We start from the raw sequence: 21,652 nt of genomic DNA, 5'->3' as shown, positions 1-21,652 counted from the left end.
ATCACCGTATCATACCTGTGGTCGAACAAAGTTGAATTTGGGTTTATCGGTTTGTCATCATGAGGGAGAATCTATGCCATGAGAAACCATGGTGCATGTCAGGGTGTTAGGGAGTAGTTATTATGTGATTTGGGTTTTTGTTAGGTGATTTTGGGGAGAGCTTAAGGAAGTAAGTTTTTTCTGTGGATGCTGACAGAAAGTAGCGGAAAATTCTATGATTTGGCGTCTTAATTTTTATCTGTAAGGCAGTAGCAATGAAGTTGGGTTAAAGCTATACTTGGTGAAGAGAAAGCAGTCATTCATATGAGGCAGAAAAAGCAGATGTTTGGTCATTTTTTTGTGATTTGGATAGTGCTCTTGTTTTGGACTCTGCTCAGAAGTGATTGTGGAGTGGTCTTGATTTTGTCTTGGTCCATCCTGATCACAGAGTGGCCTTGTCTGAGACTGGTGTTGTGTGAAATTGTTTATGTTCAGCAGAGGACACTCTGCCTGTCTAACTGTGGGTGGCAGGCCAGCTCCTGTCAACACCAGGACCTGACAGTGTTAGGCCAGTTCCTGGGTGTCAAACACTGCTTTCCTGTCTCTCCCTGTGTTGGGGATCCAGAAATGAAAAAGGCAATTCCTGTCCTCAAAGAGCTCCCTCAAAGGGACGTACATATGAATAAGTAAATTACAGCCTAATGTGGTAAGTGTACTGACAGAAGTGTTAGAGCAACTGCAACAAATTACTGTTTAGCATGTGTCAAAGTTTTATTTCAAACTTGTGACAAGGGAATTATACCCCTAAGAAAATCTGTTCAAATAGTTTCTTCTGGTCATAGTTTTTTTTTTCTTCCTTCTTTTGATAGAAAGAGACAGTGATTAGATAATATTGTTAGACTAGGTATAAGAAACAAGTGTCCGTTAAAGGTTTAGAAATGTCCCATGGCTGGTTAAAGTCACTGCACCTTAATTATTCAGTAAAGGTGACTATGTTTGCTCTAAAACTGATGTTATACCAAAAGCTAACTTCTCTCAGATAACAATTGCGTTGTATCATTCCAATAAGTACAGACACTAACAAATTTTTACTCAGTGTTGAAGCCCAGTGAGTTAAGGTTTAAGTAGATCAGTACAGGAAAGGTATTTAAAGTTGGACATAGCAGATAGAATATCTGGCCCCTAACTCCACAAAGTGAGGATTAAAAGACCATGGCGATAATGAGCACATCTTCACCTTGTTCTTCATTAGAACTTGGAAGTATGGCACTTCTTTGACTCATGAATTTTGACTTATTCTCATTCTTCCCAGGATATTTCTCAGGGCAAATTTCATGTCCTTATTATGAAGACTGTAAGTCAGGGGATTAAAGAGAGGTGTCAGTACTGAATATACCAGTGTGAGGATCTTCTGCATCAAAGTCGGGACCCCATATGTAGGACTCACATACATTACCATGACTGTCCCATAGAAAAGAGACACCACAACTAAATGAGAGCCACATATGGAGAAGGCCTTCCGCTGGCCAGCTGCAGAGGGGACCTGAAAAACAGCTCTGAGCAGCAGAGTATAGGATCGAATAATATACGTAATAGTGACAAAGAGGACAAGGGAGCTCTGAGTGTAGAAAATAAATTCAGTAATGGGGGCTGGGGCACAGGACAGAGCCATGAGTGGGTCCATGTCACACAGGATGTGATCGATGACATTGGCACCACAAAAGGGAAGTTGGGAGATGAAGAAAATTGGGATTGGGTAGCCAAGGAATCCAATGAGCCAGCAGAGAGGCACCAGCATGCCACAGATCCTCCTGGCCATGATGGTGGGGTAGTGCAGTGGGTGGTAGATGGCCAGGTACCGATCATAAGCCATTACTGCCAGGAAAAGACATTCAGTAGTGCTCAGGGAAAAGAAGAAATAGAACTGGAGGAAGCAACCAGAAAATGGGATGGCCTTGGTCTTGGAGAGAATGTTGGCTAGCATGTGGGGAACTGTGGAAGAAACATACCAGATCTCAAGGAAGGCAAAGTTGCCCAGCAAAAAGTACATGGGGGTGTGGAGTCGTGGGTGCCATCTCACTGCACAGATGATGGCTCCAGTCCCCAGCAGGGTCAAGACATAAACCACCAAAAGCAATGAGAAGAGGAAAATCTGCATCTCCCAGCAACCAGGGAATCCCAGGAGAACAAACTCAGTCACAATGTGTGTTGCTGACCTGTTCGTGGATCTTAAACCTATGAAGAAAAAAGAAATGAGTTTAATCCGAGTTGCTCTGCTTCCTATGTATCTCACGGATTTTACTGAGAAGGGAGCTTGACCTATAATGGAAAATGCATGACATATTCTAGGACCGGTTGGGAACAATCCCACCTTATTTTGAATTAATTGTGGCTCTAAATCTCAATATTATTTTGGCAGAATCCAGTGCACCTAGAACGTTCCACTGCAGTGGTATCACCAGATGTGTTTTTCTTTTTGATGCATAAGACCTTTTCTGCTTTTGACTTGTGTTTCCAATGTAGATAAGAGGTCTTTATGCACAAGCTCATCTACTTTCTCTTATCTAGCCCACCTTGTTAAAAACAAAACAAAACAAACACCCACAAAGAAGAACATATATTTTGAGGACAGCTGGTGTGAGGTTGAATTATGCCTTTGGGAACAGAATTAGTAGACTGATATGTGGAGATAAAACCCACACCAGGACACTGGCCTTTCAGAATAGTTTAATTTGTCACAGACATCACCACACCCAAGACTTAAGGCTATTCTTCAATTTTTCCTTTAAGGATTTTCTTTTTACTACTCTAACTATGTCAGTGGCACCTAAAAGCAAAAACAAAACAAGAAAACAAACAAAATACCAGCATAACAAATACCTTTGCTCCAAAATAAGGACCAGTGAGAATATTATTTTCCAAATATGTCTAACTTTCTCAAGTGTTTATTTTCAAGTTTTTTACTATGCAGAAAGGATCTATCTTATTTTTCATAACTGGGTGGTGTTTACCTAGCGGAAATGAAGGAAATGGTGTTTTCAATACAAAAGTTTAGTTTATTTAGTGAGCCTTTTTAGGTGATTAAACCAATAAAAGAATTTGCTAAAGGGATCTGAGAACAAGTGGGGTAGCAATTGTATCTGGTAGAATTTATTTCATTTTCTAAATGGGAGGAGAAGACATTTCCAAATATTTGGACAGGCATGTACTTTTCAGTAGCAACACATTTATATATTTTAAGACTTGAGCAAGCAAAATGCAAAAATATGTGTGTTTAAACAACAGATTAATCTATTATTGATTAATATTCATAAAGGCCTGAATTAAGATTCTTACCAAAAATAATGTAAATGGTTGTTTTGATGTTGTTTTCTCGTCAAATTCAGATCTCTTGCCTTCTGTATTGGAGGTCACCAGTCACAACTTTGTCAGGAGTGGAAGGGAAAAAACTCTGAAAAGCAAAGAAGAAAAAAGATCCTTCAGAATGAAGACCTGGATTCCAACATTATTATTCCCCTACTGGAGGTTGTTTTTAAGGAGGCATAAAAAAGGAACAAAAAGAAGTTACAAAATTGTTCATTTTCCAATCAATAATAAATTTGAAACACATTTGTTTTCCATCCTCCCTGAATAAGTTGCTCAATAGATGATTCCTAGATTGTTTTTTATGAAGCAGAAATAAATTGCTTTCCCTGCTACAGGTTGGGAACCAAGTCCAAGCTCTCAGATGTAAACCAGGGACCAGAAGAGTGGATCTGAGCTTCCTATCCTTTGTTCTGAGAAAGAAGCCATGCCTGCTGACTAGGACCAATAGTTCACGACACTGTCAGTTCTACACTGACAACTACATCTTTTCTTCCATTGTACCGTCTTTTTGATCTATTAGCAACAGGTTTTTTTTTGCTGTAGCCTTTGGTGGTAGTGCAGATAAGTAAGGGGAGCTGAACAGAAGAGCCCAAATCATCAATTTTCAGGTTCAACCTTGATGAAATGAATGAATTTGCAAAATTCTACATAAACCCTTCCCTCTAAGACCTTCAAAATTACTATCTGGGAATAGTTAGGTTATTAGAATGGAATATCCATCATTTTATGCCACAAGCATACTATTTCTCATGCTTTCGGGATTCTATTGTCACTATAACTCTATAGTGGGCTATAAAACCAGAGGATCAGCTCTTTCATAACTCCTTTCCCCTACAAAAAACCAACCAATTAGTCAGTCCACCCACCCCAAGAGTGCTTGCCTCATTAAATAGGCTCCTCCTAAATGTTCCTCACTTGACATGCTGTGGTCAGCTCATGTAGACTGAGAGAAGAATCATGCCTCCTGATCACTCCTAGAGAATGAGCTATTTTTTGTAAAGTTGATCCCTAGTAATCATAAAATCACAGAATTGGAAGAAATGGTGAGATGATCTATTCTAACCATTTTGCAGATGAAGCTCAGAGAGGGAACATGACTTTTCTAGGGTCACCTAGTGAATAGAAGTGTCCTGTATTCACATATTGAACTTTTACACTGCCTCCTTTGAGTTTCTCCAGAAGAACGGTGATAATCAGATCTATGTAGTAAAAGGCACTCTGTAGAATATCACAAAGGTTTGCACAAATGGTTTCCTCTCAGTTACTAATGGTTGGTGGCTCGAACTCACCCAACAGTGCCACAGAAGGAAGGCCTGGTGATCTGTTTCTGTAAAGTTTACAGCCAAGAAAATCCTATGGGCATTTCTGCTCTGTAACACATGCAGTCACTATGATTTGAAATCGAGTCAATGGCAATGGATTTGGTTTTTTTCTTCAGGTAGTCTATCACAGCCATAGTTGTTGAGTGGAAATTGTTCCTTTTCTCTTACATGTAATGCTGGGTTTCCTGGCTCAGCTTGCAGAGAGGGATAGACACAGTGGGCTTGAAGATAACTTCAGCAACAAGCATCACCTTCTCACTGCCTCTATTGAGGAAAACCCCAATTGAGGGCCTCGTGTATTATTGAACCTCCTTTACTTCTGGAGACTCCAGAGTCTTGTTTTCTAGGAGTCTGTGGAGATGCTTAAATTTGTGTTTCCTCTCAGGGATTACTGTAAAACCCTGTGTCTCTTCCCAGGTGGTCTCTGTGGCTCCAAGTTTCCCCTGGAGTGCATCCTCTTTCCAACCCTTGAGGCTTACCGAGGTTTTAGTAGACTAGATCCCAGGGTGTGGCTAGAGTTAAAGAAACAGTGAACTAAACCCCAAACTCACTGCCATCGTGTTGATTGCAACTTATAGCAACCCTATAGGACATGGTAGAACTTCCCCGTAGGGTTTCCAAAGCTGTAAATCTTTACGGAAGCAGACTGACACATCCTTCCCCTGTGGAGTGGCTGGTGGCTTTGAACCATTGACTTTTCAGTCAGCAGTCGAGTGCTTTAACCAGTGTGCCACCAGGGTTCCTGGAAACAGAGAAGCCAGGGGAAATACCAGATAAAATTCAGGAGGGTTTCTATTGTAAAAGGAGCCCTGGTAGTGCAGTGGTTAAGCAGTTGGCTGCTAACTGCAGGATGGGTGTCTGGAACCACCTGACCACCCTGCTAGAGAAATATGTGGTAGTTTGCTTCTGTAAAAATTACAGCCTTGGAAACCCTATGGGGAGGTACTATTTCATCCTACAGGGTCGCTATGAGTTGTAATCAATGGCATTCGATTTAGTTTGATTTTGGGTTTTATTGCAAAGAGATTGCATTCCATTAAGGAATCACCTCTGTGGAGATCAGTGAAATTAAGTGTTAATTGTGCTCGTGAATCTAACTCTGAAACGGAGAGATATCTGTGAACAAATTCTTCCTCTCTATCTTAAATGGAGTGCAACAACACAGAGAAACAGGAATCTGTATTCTGTTGGCCACTTTAAAATTAAGTCCACTCATTTTTCCTGGACTCAGTCACTGTAATGACCAGGTGATTGGTATTAGGTAGGAACTGCCTTGAGTGACCTGATAATGAATAATTACATAATAGATGTGGCAGGAATTCCATGATTGTCCATATACAGAAGCCATTTAATTGACTAATTGAGTCAAATTGTCAGGTTCCCCTCTGAGTTCACTCTCCAAAAACCCAAACCCAAACCCATTGCTATGGAGTAAATTCTGACTCATAGCAACCTATAGGACAGAGTAGAACTGCCCCATAGGCTTTCCAAGGAGCGGCTGGCGAATTTGAACTGCTGACCTTTTGGCTACAGCGAGCTCTTAACCACTGCTCACCAGGGCTCTGCAGTAGGGAATTTGACATCAGTGCAAATGTGAGCAGGGATTTACTTCCATTTTTTATCTTTTGGCTTTTGTTTTTCTTCTAAAAAATTGCAGCTTCTTTCAAGGATCCTCTTAGTCTACTTCTTTTTTGAAACATGACTTCTGGGGAAAGGTGATGGAGATGAGCAATGAGAAAATCTTCACTTATAACCTGGGCCAGCTTGTTCATGAAATCGATATTCAAAGACAGCCTAGGCCAAAGGTTCTCAAACTTTAACGTGTGTTATGACAAAGTTAAATTTTACCTGAGCCTTATGATTTCGGAAAGCAGAGGTGGTTAAAGAAATTTCCCCACTCTTGTGTTCTAGAGAATGGTTCATTGCAAACAACTGACCAAGACTGACTTCATGATCTCCTCTTTAAATAAGCTTTAAAAGCAGTTGTTGTCAAGTCTACTCCAACTCATGGTGACCCCATGTGTGTCAGAGTAGAACTGTGCTCCTCAGGGTTTTCAGTGGCTGAAGTTTTGGAAGCAGATTGTTAGGCCTTTCTTCCAAGGCACCTGTGGGTGGATTCCAACTGCCAACCATAAGGTTAGCAGCCCATTGTGTTAACTGCTTGCACCACCAGGGACTTCAGATAAACTTAAGATGGGTCTTTTCCTGCTTTATCTCCCTTACCTTCTTTTTTTTTTTTCCTCAGTCTTTATAATTTCCAGGCACCTAACTAGAGAAGGAGCCCTGGTGATGCAGTGGTTAAGAGATCAGCTGCTAAGCAAAAGGTAGGCAGTTTGAATCCACCAGCTGCTCCTTGGAAACCCTATGGGGCAGTTCTACTAAGTCTTATTGGGTTGCTATGAGTCGGAATCGACTCGATGGCAATGGGTAACAAGAGAAGAAGGTGCCCAGGATTCAGGTGGCCTTATCATAAGAAAATGGCCAAATGGCCTTACTCAAAAACTTAATAAATCACTTACGCTTCCCAGTGATCAATCCCTCTTAATTTTCTTTTGAAGGCTTCCTAGTTCTTGAACATCTTGCTCAATTGGCATAACATAGTTTATAAAGAAAATGTTCTACACTTCACTTTGTTGAGTAACTTCTGGGGTCTTAAAAGCTTGTGAGGGGCTATCTAAGATGCTCCACTGGTCTCACCCTGCTGGAGCAAGGGAGAATGAAGAAAATCAAAGACACAAATGAAATATTGGTCCAAATGACTAATAGGCCACATGTACCACAGCCTCCACCAGACTGAGTCCAGCACAACTAGATGATGCCCAGCTACCACTGTTGACTGCTCTGACAGGGATCACAATAGAGGGTCCCAGACAGGGCTGGAGAAAAATGTAGAACAAAATTCCAACTCATGCACACACACACAATAAGACTGGACTTAATGGTCAGACAGAGACTGGAGAAACCCAGAGAGTATGGGCCCCGGATACCCTTATAGCTCAGTAATGAAATTACTCCTGAGGTTCAACCTCCAGTCAAAGATTAGACACACCCATAAAACAAAATGAGACTAAATGGACACACTAGCCCAGAGGCAAGAACAAGAAGGCAGGAGGAGACAGGAAAGCTGTTAATGGGGAAGCCTAGGTCAAGGTCCAGAAGGGGAGTGTGTTGGCATGCTGTGAGGTTGGCAACCAATGTCACAAAATAATATGTGTATTAATTGTTTAATGAGAAACTAGTTTGCTTTGTAAACCTTCATCTGAAGTACAATAAAAAAAATGTAGCATACACACTGTAAAAAAAAAACAAAACCAAAACCTTCCCAGTTCTTTATCCCAGTGGAGTAGGAGATTCTGGTCCCTCTCTCTCCCTACCCCAATAGTGTTGTTGTCATGTGCCTTTGAGTTGACTTGGATTCCTAACAACCCTATAGGACAGAGTAGAACTGCCCCATAGTACTTCCTAGGCTATAATCTTTAAGGGAGCAGGTCACCAAAGAAATTTTTCTTTTAATAGCTTAAATCTCTGTGAGAAGGAAGCACTTTAAAGCAATGTGTGTCTAGCAACAGGGGAATGTTTAAATAAGTAAGGTTAGTTCATACTATAGGACATTATTCAACTGTGAAAAAGAATGACATATATCTATTTGTATTGGCCTGCAAAGAAGCTCATAAAATGTTGAGAAATTAAAAAAAAAAATTACAGAATAGTCTGTACAATATAATCAGTTTAAAGAAAATTGAACCTTTACATATGTATGCATTTGTTGGCGTGTATATACATACAAGCCTAACTGCTACTAAACTTGTTATTTGTAGGCAGTGGGATTGTGTAGAAGGATGGTGGGAGCTTTTTACATTTAACATCATACTCTTTTGTATTGTTTGAAAATTTTGTAACAAACATGTACTACTATCTTTTTTAGGAATACAGTTTTATTAAAAGGATACAGAAGAAGCGATGCCTAGTATGAGGCCCAGGAGGGTCCCTGACACAGAGCTTCTGTGTCCTAAGGATGTGTTTTCCCTCCTGGTGCATTGATGTCTACCACCACCAACTAGGAAGCTCACTTGAGCTTCAGTGTCCAGAGTTTTTATTGGGGTTCATTACATAGGCATGATTGATTGAATTATTGGCCATGTCACTGAATTCAATATCAGTCCCCCTCCCCACCCCACAGGTCTAACTGATATCACAGGTGGGTATTTCTGGGATGACCAGCCCCCATTCAACATGAGCCACCTCCTTAACTTAAACTCTCAGGTGTGGTTCAAGCACTTACACTCCAAACATTCAAGAAAGTCTAAGTGTTCAGAGGTCACCTCCCAGGAATCAGAGACAAAGGCCAAATTCTTTGGGTAAAGTAATTTTTCACCCCGTAGCTATATAAAGTGTTCCAAAAAAAAGTGTTCCAAGGCCCTAGAATTAGCTGTGAAGAGATACATATAATAAATAGTACGAAGCATGTACTTTTGTAATCAGATACATTTCATAATGTGGGTTTGAAAACAGACAAGATTATTAAGTATTTAAAATATCTAAACAATCAATGATTTTTTGACTAAAATATATTTAATTCTGGTGAGGACTAATTCAAGAACTAGCTCATTCATCCAATTGTACAAATGATTCTTTCTCTTGCGCTTACCATGAGTCAGGCATCATGCTAGATCCTTGGGATAAAAAGATACCAGTCCTGTCCTCAAAGGGCTCACAGTCTAGGGGAAGAGACACATAGCCTCACCTCAAAGAGTCTATAGCACAATGATTGGCATATGAACTTAGTGTATTCTGATGCACCAAGGAGAGACACAAGTCCAGCCTGGAGTGCTAGGAAGGTTTTTTGGTGGAAGTGATTTCTGAGTTGAATCTTAATGAAAGAATAGGTGTTTGACAGAAGCTACGTATTTGACATTTAAAAGTTGCAGTAGTGGGATACATTTAAGTTACTCAGTTCTATACAAAATATTTTCTGTCCTTCTTTCAACTAATGAGTTCCGGTGAATGACTGAATCATTAGGAGTGACTTTAGGCAAAACAGTGATGGATAGTCCAAGCTTGTCTTTAGTGACTTCTTAACCATGTTTTCTGATGTATTTTCCCACCCTTTTAAGGTCTTTCTGTCACCCTGAAGGGCAGTGCTCTCCTGTTTGCCCAAGGAATGCCGAGGAGACACCACTGGATCCCCTAGGTGAGGGTTTTCTTACTCTCTTAAGCTACATGAATGTTTAAATATTCTCATCTGTAACTATATTATTGGATGATTTGGCCTTACCTGTTGCTGTCAAGTTGATTCCGACTCATAGCGACCCTATAGGACAGAGTAGAACTGCCCCAGAGAGTTTCCAAGGAGTGCCTGGTGGATTCAAACTGCTGACCTTTTGGTTAGCAACCATAGCACTTAACCACTATACCACCAGATTTGGGCTTGGTAGGGTGAAAATCGACAGAAATTTTATCTTTACTGATAATATCTACTTCAAATATTTTCTGAGATCCTATTTGTTTCTACTTCTGAGTAATATCTTGGGCAGATATGACAGCTTTTCTGATAACTCTTAGTATTAATATATGTTCTTCTTATCCATATATTGGAAGTTCCAAATCAAAATTTTAATTTTTATCAAAACTAAAACTTATTCACACATACAGGGTCTGACTTAGGGTTGATTTCCTTCTTTCCACCTACCCTTCCACTCCCCCTCTCTCACGTTGCTTGGCGGCTGCTGGTTATTTAGGTTTGGGGTGAGGGAGAAGTAAGGCCTGGAAAGTTCTTCTCTGACTGTGATATCTCTATTCAGGCACTTTTGGCTTCTAGCTGTGGCAAAAGTCTGAATGTTTTTGCTCACAGAGTGTTTTTTTTTGGTGGTGAGGGACCGCCTCAAATGCAATTCCCTGATATGGACAATGCTGCCCTGGCTGGGTACTTATGACTTCTTTCTCATCCCTGGATTCTGGTGACCCAGACTCTCTTTTGGCATTACCTTACTTTGACAGATGGTACTTCTGGGTAGGATCCCTTTCAGGATGGCCCAAATTGCTTACCTTCCGTGAGGTCGACCTAGGCCAAATGTGGGTATTCTATATTTGTCCTATTACTGATGGAGTTCAGTTTGCTCCCATTATAGCCCATCTCTCTCTGCTCTGCTCTCAGAGCCAGCTCCTCAATAGCATTTATACCTTTTTTTTCCAGATAGAATCCAGGGAGAGTCTTGGTGTCCCTCAAACTTCAGGGAACAAGGTCAAGCTCTCTGAATGGTTTTCTTGTTGTATCCCTCACTTTGCTTAGGGGGATCACATAGCACACTAACGAGGATATTCTTACTAATGGCCTCCATCACACTTCCAGTCTCCATTTGTACACTGTTGATGAGGATGATGAGCTAAGATTTCTGAGAGACTGATTCATAATCTCTTAGTATGTCCAGCATTGATATGTGGAGATTCTGCGAAAAATACAAGAGGCGTATTGTTACATGGCTTTTAAGAAAAAGTGATAGAAAACCACGTAAGAAAATCATTTGATTGATTTCTCTTTCCAACGTTGTATGGACTTAAAAAAAAAAAATCAAAACCTTCCTGGATAAATATTAAGATTTTAAAGTTATTTTTATGATGTGTTGGGGGGCTAATATTTTCTCTCCATGGAAATACATATCTAAAACTAAAAGGGAATCAACATATGACCAATACACAATGAGTCTGGCTTTGTACAAAAGATCTGTGATGGTTATGAATAAAGCAAAGTCAGCTTGAATTAGAGAAAGAGGATTATTCTCTCACTTATAGTAATAAATTCATTGGGTTGTACAAAGCCTATTCCTGAGTTTTGGGTAATTTTCATCCCACAAAGGACATGACAGAGGGCATATTTCATGTCCTTGTTGCATAGGCTGTAGATGATAGGGTTGAAGATTGGTGTCACTACAGAGTATATCAGTGTGATGATCTTCTGCATAGCAATTGGATTGCCAGATGTGGGAGTCACATACATCACCATTATGGTTCCATGGAACAGAGATACCACCACTAAGTGGGATCCACAGGTAGAGAAGACTTTTCACTGACCCCCTGAAGAAAGGACTTGCAGCACAGCTCTGAGCGCCAGGGAATAGGACCCAAGGATGTAGAAAATGGTGAGAATGATAATAAGAGGGCTCACAGAGTGGAATACATGCTCTATGATGGGTTTAGGGGCACAGGACAGGGCCATCAGTGGGTCCACATTACACAGGAAGTGATCAATGGTGTTGGCACTACAAAAAGCTAGCTGGGAAATGAAGAAATGGGAATTAAATGTCCAAGGAAACTGATGATCCAACAAAGAGACACTAGAATGCCGCAGAGCCTCTGGGTCATGATGGAGGGATAGTGCAGTGGGCGGCAGAAAGCCAGGTACTGATCATAAGCCATGACAAAGAGGAAGAAGCATTCCATTGTGCCCAGGGAAAAGAAGAACTAGAACTGAGTGAAGCAGCAGGAGAAGAAAATTGTCTTGATTTTGGAAAGAAAATTGACCCACATGTTGGAATTGTGCAGGTCACAGACCAGATTGCTAGGAAGGAGAAGTTGGCCAGGAGCATGTACATAGGGGTATGGAGTCGTGGGTCCCATCTCACTGCACAAATGATGGCCATATTCCCAGTCAGAGTCAAGATGTAGGCCAACAGAATCATCGAGAATGATCTGCATTTTCCAGGGACCAGGAAAGCCCAGCGGAACAAAGTGTGTTACAGTAGATATCCCCGATTTGTTCATGGTCCCCAGACTGTGGAGAGAAGACAGATAGATAGTGACAATTGACTTTGTTTGCTGCTGAGGCAGCCTGGAGCTTTTCTTGGGACTGAGAGCTTGATTCATGCAGGCAAACATATGGATATTCTAAAAAGAGTCTTGAATGAATCCTTCCATGTTATGAATGAATCTTTTGGCCCTAACTCTTTGTAAATATACACTTCCAGGCTACTTGAACTTTCTGTGGCAGTGGACAAAGTCAGTTAAATTTCGTCTTCTTCTGATATTAGGAAACCTTGAACTAGAGGAAACATGGTTTGTCTTTTACCTAATTTTTTTCCAGTGAAAGCTGTTTATACACAGCAATTAGTGCTATTGACATCAATATGTGATGACATGCATACCATCATTGAATTTTCTAATCAATTTGAATGACTTGTGCTTTTACATTATTTTAGATTCTTTCTTTCTTGGAGCCCCATTTCCATTAGAAGAATTTATTTTCAATCCAATACTTTTGAGTGATACCAGAAAAAATATCATAAGGTCATTCAAATGATAAAATACTTTATGTATATAAAGACATTTAAATTAGACTCCAGCTCATTTGGCTTTTAATCCTTTGTTTTTAGTAATAAAAAAGTCGCTATTACCACTTCTGAAAGGCTTACACACACACATACCACATACATACACATACTCACACACACACACACACACACACACACATATATGTTGTTGTTAGATGCCATCAAGTTGGTTCTGACTCATAATGACCCTATATACAATAGAACAAAGCACTCCTTGTCCTGAGCCATTCTCACAGTGGTTGCTGTTCTCAAGCCCATTGTAACCACTGTGTCAATCCATCTTGCTGAGGGTCTTTGTATATAAAATATACAAATCCTAATCTAAAATGCTTTTGTAAACTAGGATTTTTGTGAACAGCTAAATTAGCCTGCATTGATGATCGTTGTGGTGAAGCATCTTGAAAAATGGTTCCCCACCATAGGAGTTCTATCTCCAAAAAACCAATGGCAGTTGAGGCGATTCCCACTCAGTGACAGAGTAAAACTGCCCCATAGAGTTTCCAAGGAGTGCTTGGTGGATTCGAACTGCCGACCTTTTGGTTAGCAGCCATAGCACTCAACCACTACGTCACCAGGGTTTCCAGAAGCTCTATATGTTCTCCATTTTTCTAAGCAAGAAACACAACTCAACAAGTTTGAGAAAGCAGTGATGCAGAGAACAACCATTATCCCTGGAACAGAGCAGCATCAGCAATGACTCTGAACTCAGAGTCACAGACTTTGACCCAACATGCAGAAGGCTGAACTCCATGCGTTTGAGCCATAGATCGCTCTAGTTGACATACAAACAAAGAAACAAGCAAAGAAACATAAACAACCTTCCAGAAACTGCTAGTCAGCCACAGGGAAAGCATGAGAAATGAATTTCACAGACAATTTCAAACGTAACGGTAGGAAGTAGTTCCCAATATATTCACCGTTAAACCCTATGGGAAATCTTACTCCTCATGCTGCCCGATTTGATATAACTATTAAATTTTTTTTTTCTATCACCTCATCTGAAGGTGCAGATGAGTAATGGACCAAGAGGGGAAAGCTGGTGAGAGGAAACAAACAGAGAAACAAACAAATTCCAGTTTTCTTTTGGTTTCTAGTCTCAGTCGATAGAGTTAGCTCCATACTATTTTGCTCAAATATCTAGAAGAGTCAGATCACTTCTGGTCACCCGGGGATGACTTTGGCTCCCTTTTTAGTGCACTTATTTTGGTGAGTGTGAATTCCCCGTTGATCTAAGTACTTCGCGGTTTTTTTTTTTTTTTTTTTTAATTTTGTTATTGAGCGGAAGAGAAACTGATAGCCTTTGGTACTTGAAACCTTGAGCATATTGAGTGAACAAATGCACAGGTGGATAGGCCCAATGTGGTGTATCATAGCAGCAACGCCCATCAGAGGAGACGTCCCATGCATACCATGAAGCTTTCCTAGGTTAGCCTGAAGAGAGTCTGTAGGGAGGTCACAAAGTTTCTCTTCTCCCCTGGCTCTAGTGTGGAAACCCTAGAGAGAGCCCCATGCTTGGCTTGTTTCTCTTCCCTTGCTCCATGAGATTCTGGTGCCCTATTTCCCATAGAGTGTGTTGAAACTGAGCTCTAGTCTTATTTTATGGCTTATATTAGCCACTGTTGAGAATCCTCAAGTCTCTTGTAACTTTTCATGTTTTCCCTAGGGATTTTCTTATTTCTTGCCTTAGGGTTTCCTTCATTTATTTGATAAATTGATCCCTAGGGATTATTAAAAATAACGTGCAATTTTAACTCTGGGGAGACCCCGTAGTCTCCTTAAGCATCCCTCCTTGTGCTTCTCAAACAGGGTATGTGATTTTGTGCCATGAGGTACACAAATCCTTCAGTTAAATGTTTTCCTGAAGGGCCAATTTTATTTAGAGAAAATAATTTTATATTATACAAAATACATGTATACTGTGGAATAAACCCATTGCTGTCAATTCGACTCTGACTCATAGCAGCCCTATAGAACATAGTAGAACTGTTCCATAGGGTTTCCAAGGCTGCAATCTTTACAGGAGAAGACTGCTATAGCTGTCTCCCATGGAGTGGCTGGTGGGTTCGGATCACCGACTTTTGGTTAGCAGCCAACTGCATAACCACTGTGACTAGCAAGTAAAATTTGTAATGAACTTTAAAATAAAACTTTGGATTTCAAATAATTATTGTTCCCACATGGCCTGTGTTCTCTGACCACTGTTGTTAAGCATGCATTGGGGGAAAGCTTGAGAAACACCCACCTGGAGCATTTCTTCACCTGGCACCCAGAAAGTTCTTCCTCTTCACACACCTCATTTCAGCCCCAGTATGGCCACAACTAAAACCCTGGGCATTCTCTCATTTTAAGTAGGTTGGCCTCTCAGCTGAAGGTCTTCTCGTTCAGTGTGGGGTTTGGGCACAAACATGGAAATCTTGGCATTGTTTTCTGTGCACACTTTTCTGTCTGAGGCTTTGCCCTACAGCCTTCTGAGAGGCACACATTGCTCTGTGGATGACATGGAAACTGCTGCACACAAATAAAATATGCTTAGGTTATTGTCGTCTATATATATTCCGAGTGATATTACAGTTGTCATAGTCAGTTTGGGGAGGATGGATTCTACGTATTTCATGACACATCTAGGAGAGAACCATCCGTGAAGGAGGCTAAAGGGCTGCTGGGTGGTCTCATGTCTTCTGTGGTTGCCGTCTGATGGATTTGCTTCTAGTTTTATCAAGTTGTCATCATCAGGCAAACTTTAAAACTCCTCCGACCAAAGTTAATTTACCACTTGTTTCTGGGCTGTTAAAGTGGAATATCACTAAGTAGGCAGAAAATGACTGTCACGTCTGGGAACGTAGGGGTGATCTCGGTTTGTATTTTGTCTTTAGTCAGCGACAACATGAAGGAATTAGAACAGGTGGGGTTCAGGAATTAGGAAAGCTGATGATCATTTTATGCCATTATATTAATTATAAAACATTGTTTTAATCTCCAAGATATATGGTATATAGAACTCAGTCTGAGCTCGTATACTCAAAGATTCTCTTAAGTACCTTCAATCCGTATGGAGTGGATCAACATCACAATGATTATCACAGGTTATCATCAAGGGAAATTTCAAAGTGATTGCTGCTCTAATGTTGTGTTAATCTAAGAGTTTAGCAGAATTTTGCTACATGTATCACATTAAGAATTAAGCTCCTTTTGAAGAACTAGTATGAGCCAAGCAAACAGGAGACTATTATAGAAATGGAAGCTATGGATTATTCCCTTTCCACAGTTCACCATCCAAGGTGTATCGACATAAAACAATTAGGAAGCAATGTAAGATTGAATCTAGTAGAATTGACTGCTAGATTTTGTGGTGTTCTTCTCAGTGCTGAACACCCTACCCTGAAACCTGCTTTAGAGTCCCCTTTCCCACAGACACACTCTAGTATGACTTATAGAGTTTTCTCTTGGAGGTGGATAAGGTCATTTAAAAAGGTTCCAATCTAGTTAGGACCCAATTAAGTGTATGTGAAGAATAAATTAATGTTTATCTATATGACTGTACTTTGCGTGAATAAGTTGTAGGATTAGAAGTCAAATTGAGGAATTTAGATATACATTTGGCTAGTCTTGATGATAGAGTCAGTATCCTAGATATTTATTAACTTACATATAGGTATTTGGTTTGTGTCTATTGTGTACATTGCCCTGACTTGGGCATTGAGGGGCAAAGCAAAAGATATCTAGTTTTTAGACTTGCTCATAAAAGAACAGGTAAGCGTCCCTACAAAATAGTATGCAATTAAATGGCCAAATTGCAGATAAAGATACTTTTGGGGGAAGGGAGAGTTCAAGGAGACATCAGGTATTATCTCATGGAAGAGAAAGGGTTGATTAAGATTTACTTCAGTAGATAGAAACCCTGGTGGTGTAGTGGTTAAGTGCTATGGCTGCTAACCAAGAGGTCAGCAGTTCGAATCCACCAGTGCTCCTTGGAAAACTCTATGGATCAGTTCTACTCTGTCCTATAGGGTCGCTACGAGTTAGATCGATTCAATGGCAGTGGGTTTGGTTTTTCTGGTTTTCAGTCGATAGACAGGGGCAAGTCAGGGGAAGCACTATGATTAAAACATCCAAACCCAAAACAAACCTGCTGCCATCAAGTCACTTCTGACTCATAGCAACCCTATAGGGCAGAGTAGAACTGTCCCATAGGGCTTCCCAGGAGCAGCTGGTGGATTCAAACTACTGACCTTTTGGTTAGCAGCCAAGCTCTTAACCACTATGCCACCAGGGCTCAGTTGGGAATAAATGTGTTTAAAAGAAGTAAGAAGGCTGATCATTGTGAAGTGCAGGGTTATACAGTGCATAAGTGGGAAAGAAGACTGGACCTAGCAGTCTATTGGAAAGACTTTGAATGGCAAATGAAGAGTTTGTACTTCATTCATAATTGATAGAGATATGAAGCACACTCTGTTTTTGGTGTGAAAGAGAACCTCAATCAATGAAAGATGTCCACTGCTTTTTTTTTTTTTTTGAGGCTGCTTGGCCCAGTGTCTTTAAGAGTATTTGTTTTCTGAAGTTACAAGACTCCTCCCTCTCTTGAAAGCCTTCAGAAACACATGCAATCAATTCCTTCTGCCAGTCAAGATTAAAACCAGCAAAGACACATATAAAGTACAGCAAAAAGTACATATAACATACATATAACAACCGTACATAATTACTCAGTGAGCTATGCATATTTAAAATGTTTTACTGAATATACCATCAGTGAACTGAACTTGAACTGCCAAAATCCAAACCAAACCCACTGCCATTGAGTTGATTCTGATGCATAGCGACTCTATAGGACAGAGTAGAACAACCCTATAGGGTTTCCAAGGCTGTAAATCTTTAGAGAAGCAGACTGCTACATCTTTGTCCACGGAGTGGTTGGTTGGTTCTAACTGCTGAGCTTTCAGTTAGCAGCCAAGTCCTTTCATCACTGTACCTCCAGGGTCCACTGAACTGTTAAGGAACAGTGAAAGGGAATTCTCTCTCTTAAGTATGAGCCAGAACATGATGTACTGATGCCATTCTCTATTGTTATTGTAAATAACACAGGCCAGAAGTGACAAACTCAGTTTCCCTTCCAAAGGTGTCTCAATTTTGGCTAATTCATAATCTCAGGACTTTCTTTAGGGCATCTTTCATGTCTTTGTTTCTTAGACTATAGATAAGGGGGTTTAGTAGTGGAGTCACTGCTGAGTACACTAAAGTGACGAACTTTTGCATCCCTGCTGGGTTCCCTGATGTTGGACTCACATACATAACCATAAGACTTCCATAGAACAGACACACAACCATCAGGTGGGATGTGCATGTGGAGAAAGCTTTAGTTCGACCAGCTCCAGAGGGAACATGAAGAACAGCTCTGAGCACCAGGGCGTAAGATCCCAAAATGGAGAGGAAGGGCCCGAAGATGATGATTGAGTTGAAGGTGTAACAGATAAGCTCAGTAGAAGGTGCAGGGACACAGGCCAGTGCCAACAATGGGCCTGGGTCACACACAATGTGGTCAATGATATTGGGTCCACAGAAGGGAAGTTGGGAGATAAGGACAATGGGGACTGGATAGCAGAGGAATCCACTCACCCAGCAAACACAGACCAGGATCACACAGAACTTTCCAGTCATGATGGAGGGGTAGTGCAGTGGGCGGCAGATGGCCAGGTACCGATCATAGGCCATAACTGATAAGAAGAAACACTCAGTTGTACCCAATGAAAAAAAGAAGTAGAATTGGAGGAAGCAGCCAGAGAAAGAGATGGTCTTAGTCTCAGAGAGGATGTGGAGCAGCATGTTTGGGACAGTGGAGGAAACATACCAGATCTCTAGGAAGGCAAAGTTCCCCAAGAGGATGTACATGGGTATGTGGAGCCTCCTGTCCCATTTCACTGCACAGGCAATAGCCCCATTCCCCAGTAGGGTCAGGAGATAGACCACCAGGATTAACATGAACAGGAAGTTCTGTGTCTTCCTTTGACCAGGGAAACCCAGGAGGACAAACTCAGTCACGACATGCATCGTTCTGTTCTGGGCTCTCGAAGGTGTTCGAGAAACAGAAGAGACCAAGGAGTGAGTAATAATGAGCATTAGTTGGATAAGCTAACAATTGGTTGAAAATGTACTAAGCATTTTCACACATTATCTCATTTGGTCTTCCTCATGGCCCCTTGAGCTATAGGGAAGTGTGTTTTATTGTCTTCTTCTTCTTTTTTTTTTTGTTTTGTTTTTTACAGATAAGAAAACTGAAGCTCAGAGAGATTTAAGGAATTTACTTGAATATGCAAAGCCAATAATTCCTAGATACACTGGCCTATTTGGAGGTTGGTTTGGAATAAACACCAGTTCATTTAAAGTGTTCCTGCAACCCGAAGTCTCAGTTTCAACTTTAATGGTAGAATCAGGGCCCCTTGGATAGCCTACATATAAGTATAAATTCTGGATGCACTCCTTCATTTTGAAGCAAAATTGAGTATAAATCTGAAACAAAAATATGTGTTAAGTTGCCTTCTTACTCAGAGTTTCATATGCAGACATGCAATATAAGCAGGTGAGAATGGAGCTAGGTGGTAACCTTGAGTTCCCTTGCCTTCACTGCTCCTAGTGATGTGCTGCAAAACTCTTAGGGTTCTGTAAAGCAGTCCCCAAATCACCGATCTGGTTCCCTCTAGATCACATCTCTCAGGTGGCATCTGGATTTGCTGAACATTTCAACCCATTTCCCACTTAAGGAGCCCTGGTTCTCTCAAAGCACTTCCTTCTGTTGCACAAACTCTGTCTTGCTTATTACTTCTACACACTGATGCTGGGCCTCCTCTTTGCAGCTACACAAAATAAGTCTAATTCCTCATCCATGGGGGTAGGGAGATTAAATTACTGAAGACAGCTGTTTTTTTCCTTTTACATCATTTCTTTCACCACCATTTCCCCTGGCTTGTTTACCCCAGCATCTGTACTATTCCACAACCCCACAGTCACAGCTGGGCACCTGAGGCACCTTGGTGTTTTGCTGCTGGTAAGTCAATTTCGCTAGTTTATACAGCCACGTGCCTTCATTTTTTCCGGGAATAAAGCCCTAAAGACAACAATTTATGTTGCTTCATAATCTTGCTTTTACCTAAATTCAGTCATGAATAGAGGGATCTCCTTAAGATGTGCAGAGACCAAAAAGATCTTTCTGACGATGGCTGAATCAGGAGTTGAGACAAAGGTATAAATCTGGATATTTTGCTAGCAAAGTTCTTGAAATTATTGGTCCTGGTTGATTTCTATGTCCTAAACTTTGCCAGCTAAAACTCAGAATGTTTTGCTAGGTAAGTCACCATCCATATTTTAAGTTCAACCATACATTGACTTTAAAACTAGAATAAACGACCATATTATTTATTTAGGTCATTGTTAAGATACTCACCGATAACCATCCTTATGCCATTTATACCATCTGCAGAGAGCAAGGGACCTGCTTCTTAGCACTTGATAAAACCTGGAGCAAACCCAGAAGGATAAATGTCTTATGGCCAAGGTTACTTTGGATATTTGCATTAACATTTGTATTTAGAATGGTGAAAAATATTATCTTTAATAAACATGATTTTTGTGAAAATGTAAATTTTGTCTGAGAGATTTCGTTCACTGGGCTGTAATCGTCATGACCTGTGCACCAAAATTTCTAGCAGAGAGATAATTTCCAATATACTTCCTACAGCTATGCTTATATTTTTCAGACCACATGCTGTCATTTTTGGTTGGGAACATAGGTACTGGGCTTCTGACAATAAAAAAAAAAATTGAATGCCGAATGTAGATTTCAGAATTTCCTCCATTTACCTATTAATTCAGACATTTAACAAATGCTTTTGTCACTGTTAGGCTCCTAGCGGTGTGCTAAGTTCTTGGGCATAATGATGAACATAAAAAATAAAATGTCTCCCCCTTTGGAACTTATGATTTGTGGAAAAAATCAGTGCTGCCACCTGCATCTGTACAGTTGTGTGTCCACATGAATGGGGCTTCCTGGAGCAGTGTGTTTCATGCATGCCCCACAGTATGCTGCGGACCTGGAAAACAATATTTACTCCAGTTAGAAGCAATTTAGATAAACATATGTAGTGAGGGTGGCATGATAACAAGCTTTACTTGGCATGACAGGGGTGCAATGTCACTGTGTTCACAGTTTCTTAGTGGAGGGCTGTCTGGAGCAGAGCACAGAGCAGACACTTCTAATGGCATGATCAAGAGGCGTTTATTACTCACAGGATAAACAGGGCAGGGATGAGTAGAACAGCACACATCATCACCAGGCTACGGTCTCTGAAGTTAGGCTCTCATCTACAGGGTCAGATCATATCCATGCGTGCCCCAGTTCACGTCTTGGGAAGATAACTCCTAAGTTCCTCTCCCTCAGGATTAAATACTAATCAGACGGACATGTCTATGTGCCAAATAACATGTAGAGAGAATAATTAGGGGAAGGGGAAATAAAAGGGGGGGGTAATAAAAGGTAAAAGGTGAAAAAAAAATAGCGGAAGACCCTGTGTGGGCAATGGACATCATTTCTTGCCTCTGTTCAGAGTAGGCTAGATTTACTGGTGCCAGAGAATAGTCCTTCCTCCTTTACCTCACTGAGAGAGTTTAACA

At 40.7% G+C, this 21,652-nt stretch overlaps 2 protein-coding genes and 1 pseudogene across 2 annotated transcripts; all 3 read right to left on the bottom strand.

Moving 5' to 3' along the window:
• Window positions 1-1,258: 1,258 nt before the first annotated feature.
• On the bottom strand, window positions 1,259-11,023 carry LOC126083615 (olfactory receptor 11H4-like). The gene is made up of 2 exons (XM_049897486.1): window positions 10,948-11,023; window positions 1,259-2,298 (listed from the first exon to the last, which is right to left on the bottom strand). Exons 1-2 carry the CDS (start codon window positions 11,021-11,023, stop codon window positions 1,259-1,261), a joined length of 1,116 nt encoding a protein of 371 aa, XP_049753443.1.
• Window positions 11,024-11,424: 401 nt separating this feature from the next.
• LOC126083614 (olfactory receptor 11H7-like) lies at window positions 11,425-12,425 on the bottom strand (annotated as a pseudogene).
• A 5,702-nt stretch (window positions 12,426-18,127) lies between these two features.
• LOC126084503 (olfactory receptor 11H6-like) lies at window positions 18,128-19,105 on the bottom strand. Its single transcript, XM_049899117.1, has one exon. The coding sequence runs from the start codon at window positions 19,103-19,105 to the stop codon at window positions 18,128-18,130; it is 978 nt and encodes a 325-aa protein (XP_049755074.1).
• Between the last annotated feature and the right edge of the window lie 2,547 nt (window positions 19,106-21,652).

Source organism: Elephas maximus, chromosome 10 (genome assembly GCF_024166365.1).
Source record: "Elephas maximus indicus isolate mEleMax1 chromosome 10, mEleMax1 primary haplotype, whole genome shotgun sequence".
NCBI classification, from domain to species: domain Eukaryota; kingdom Metazoa; phylum Chordata; class Mammalia; order Proboscidea; family Elephantidae; genus Elephas; species Elephas maximus.
This window is presented reverse-complemented; position numbering and strand designations above follow the sequence as displayed.

Coding starts and splice junctions, on each gene's coding strand:
- LOC126083615 (XM_049897486.1), bottom strand. CDS start 11,023: ATGGAGACTGGAAGTGTGATGGAGGCCATTAGTAAGAATATCCTCGTT. Junction 2,299..10,947: donor ATGTGATCCCCCTAAGCAAA/GTGAGGGATACA, acceptor TTTCCATTATAG/GTCAAGCTCCCTTCTCAGTA.
- LOC126084503 (XM_049899117.1), bottom strand. CDS start 19,105: ATGCTCATTATTACTCACTCCTTGGTCTCTTCTGTTTCTCGAACACCT.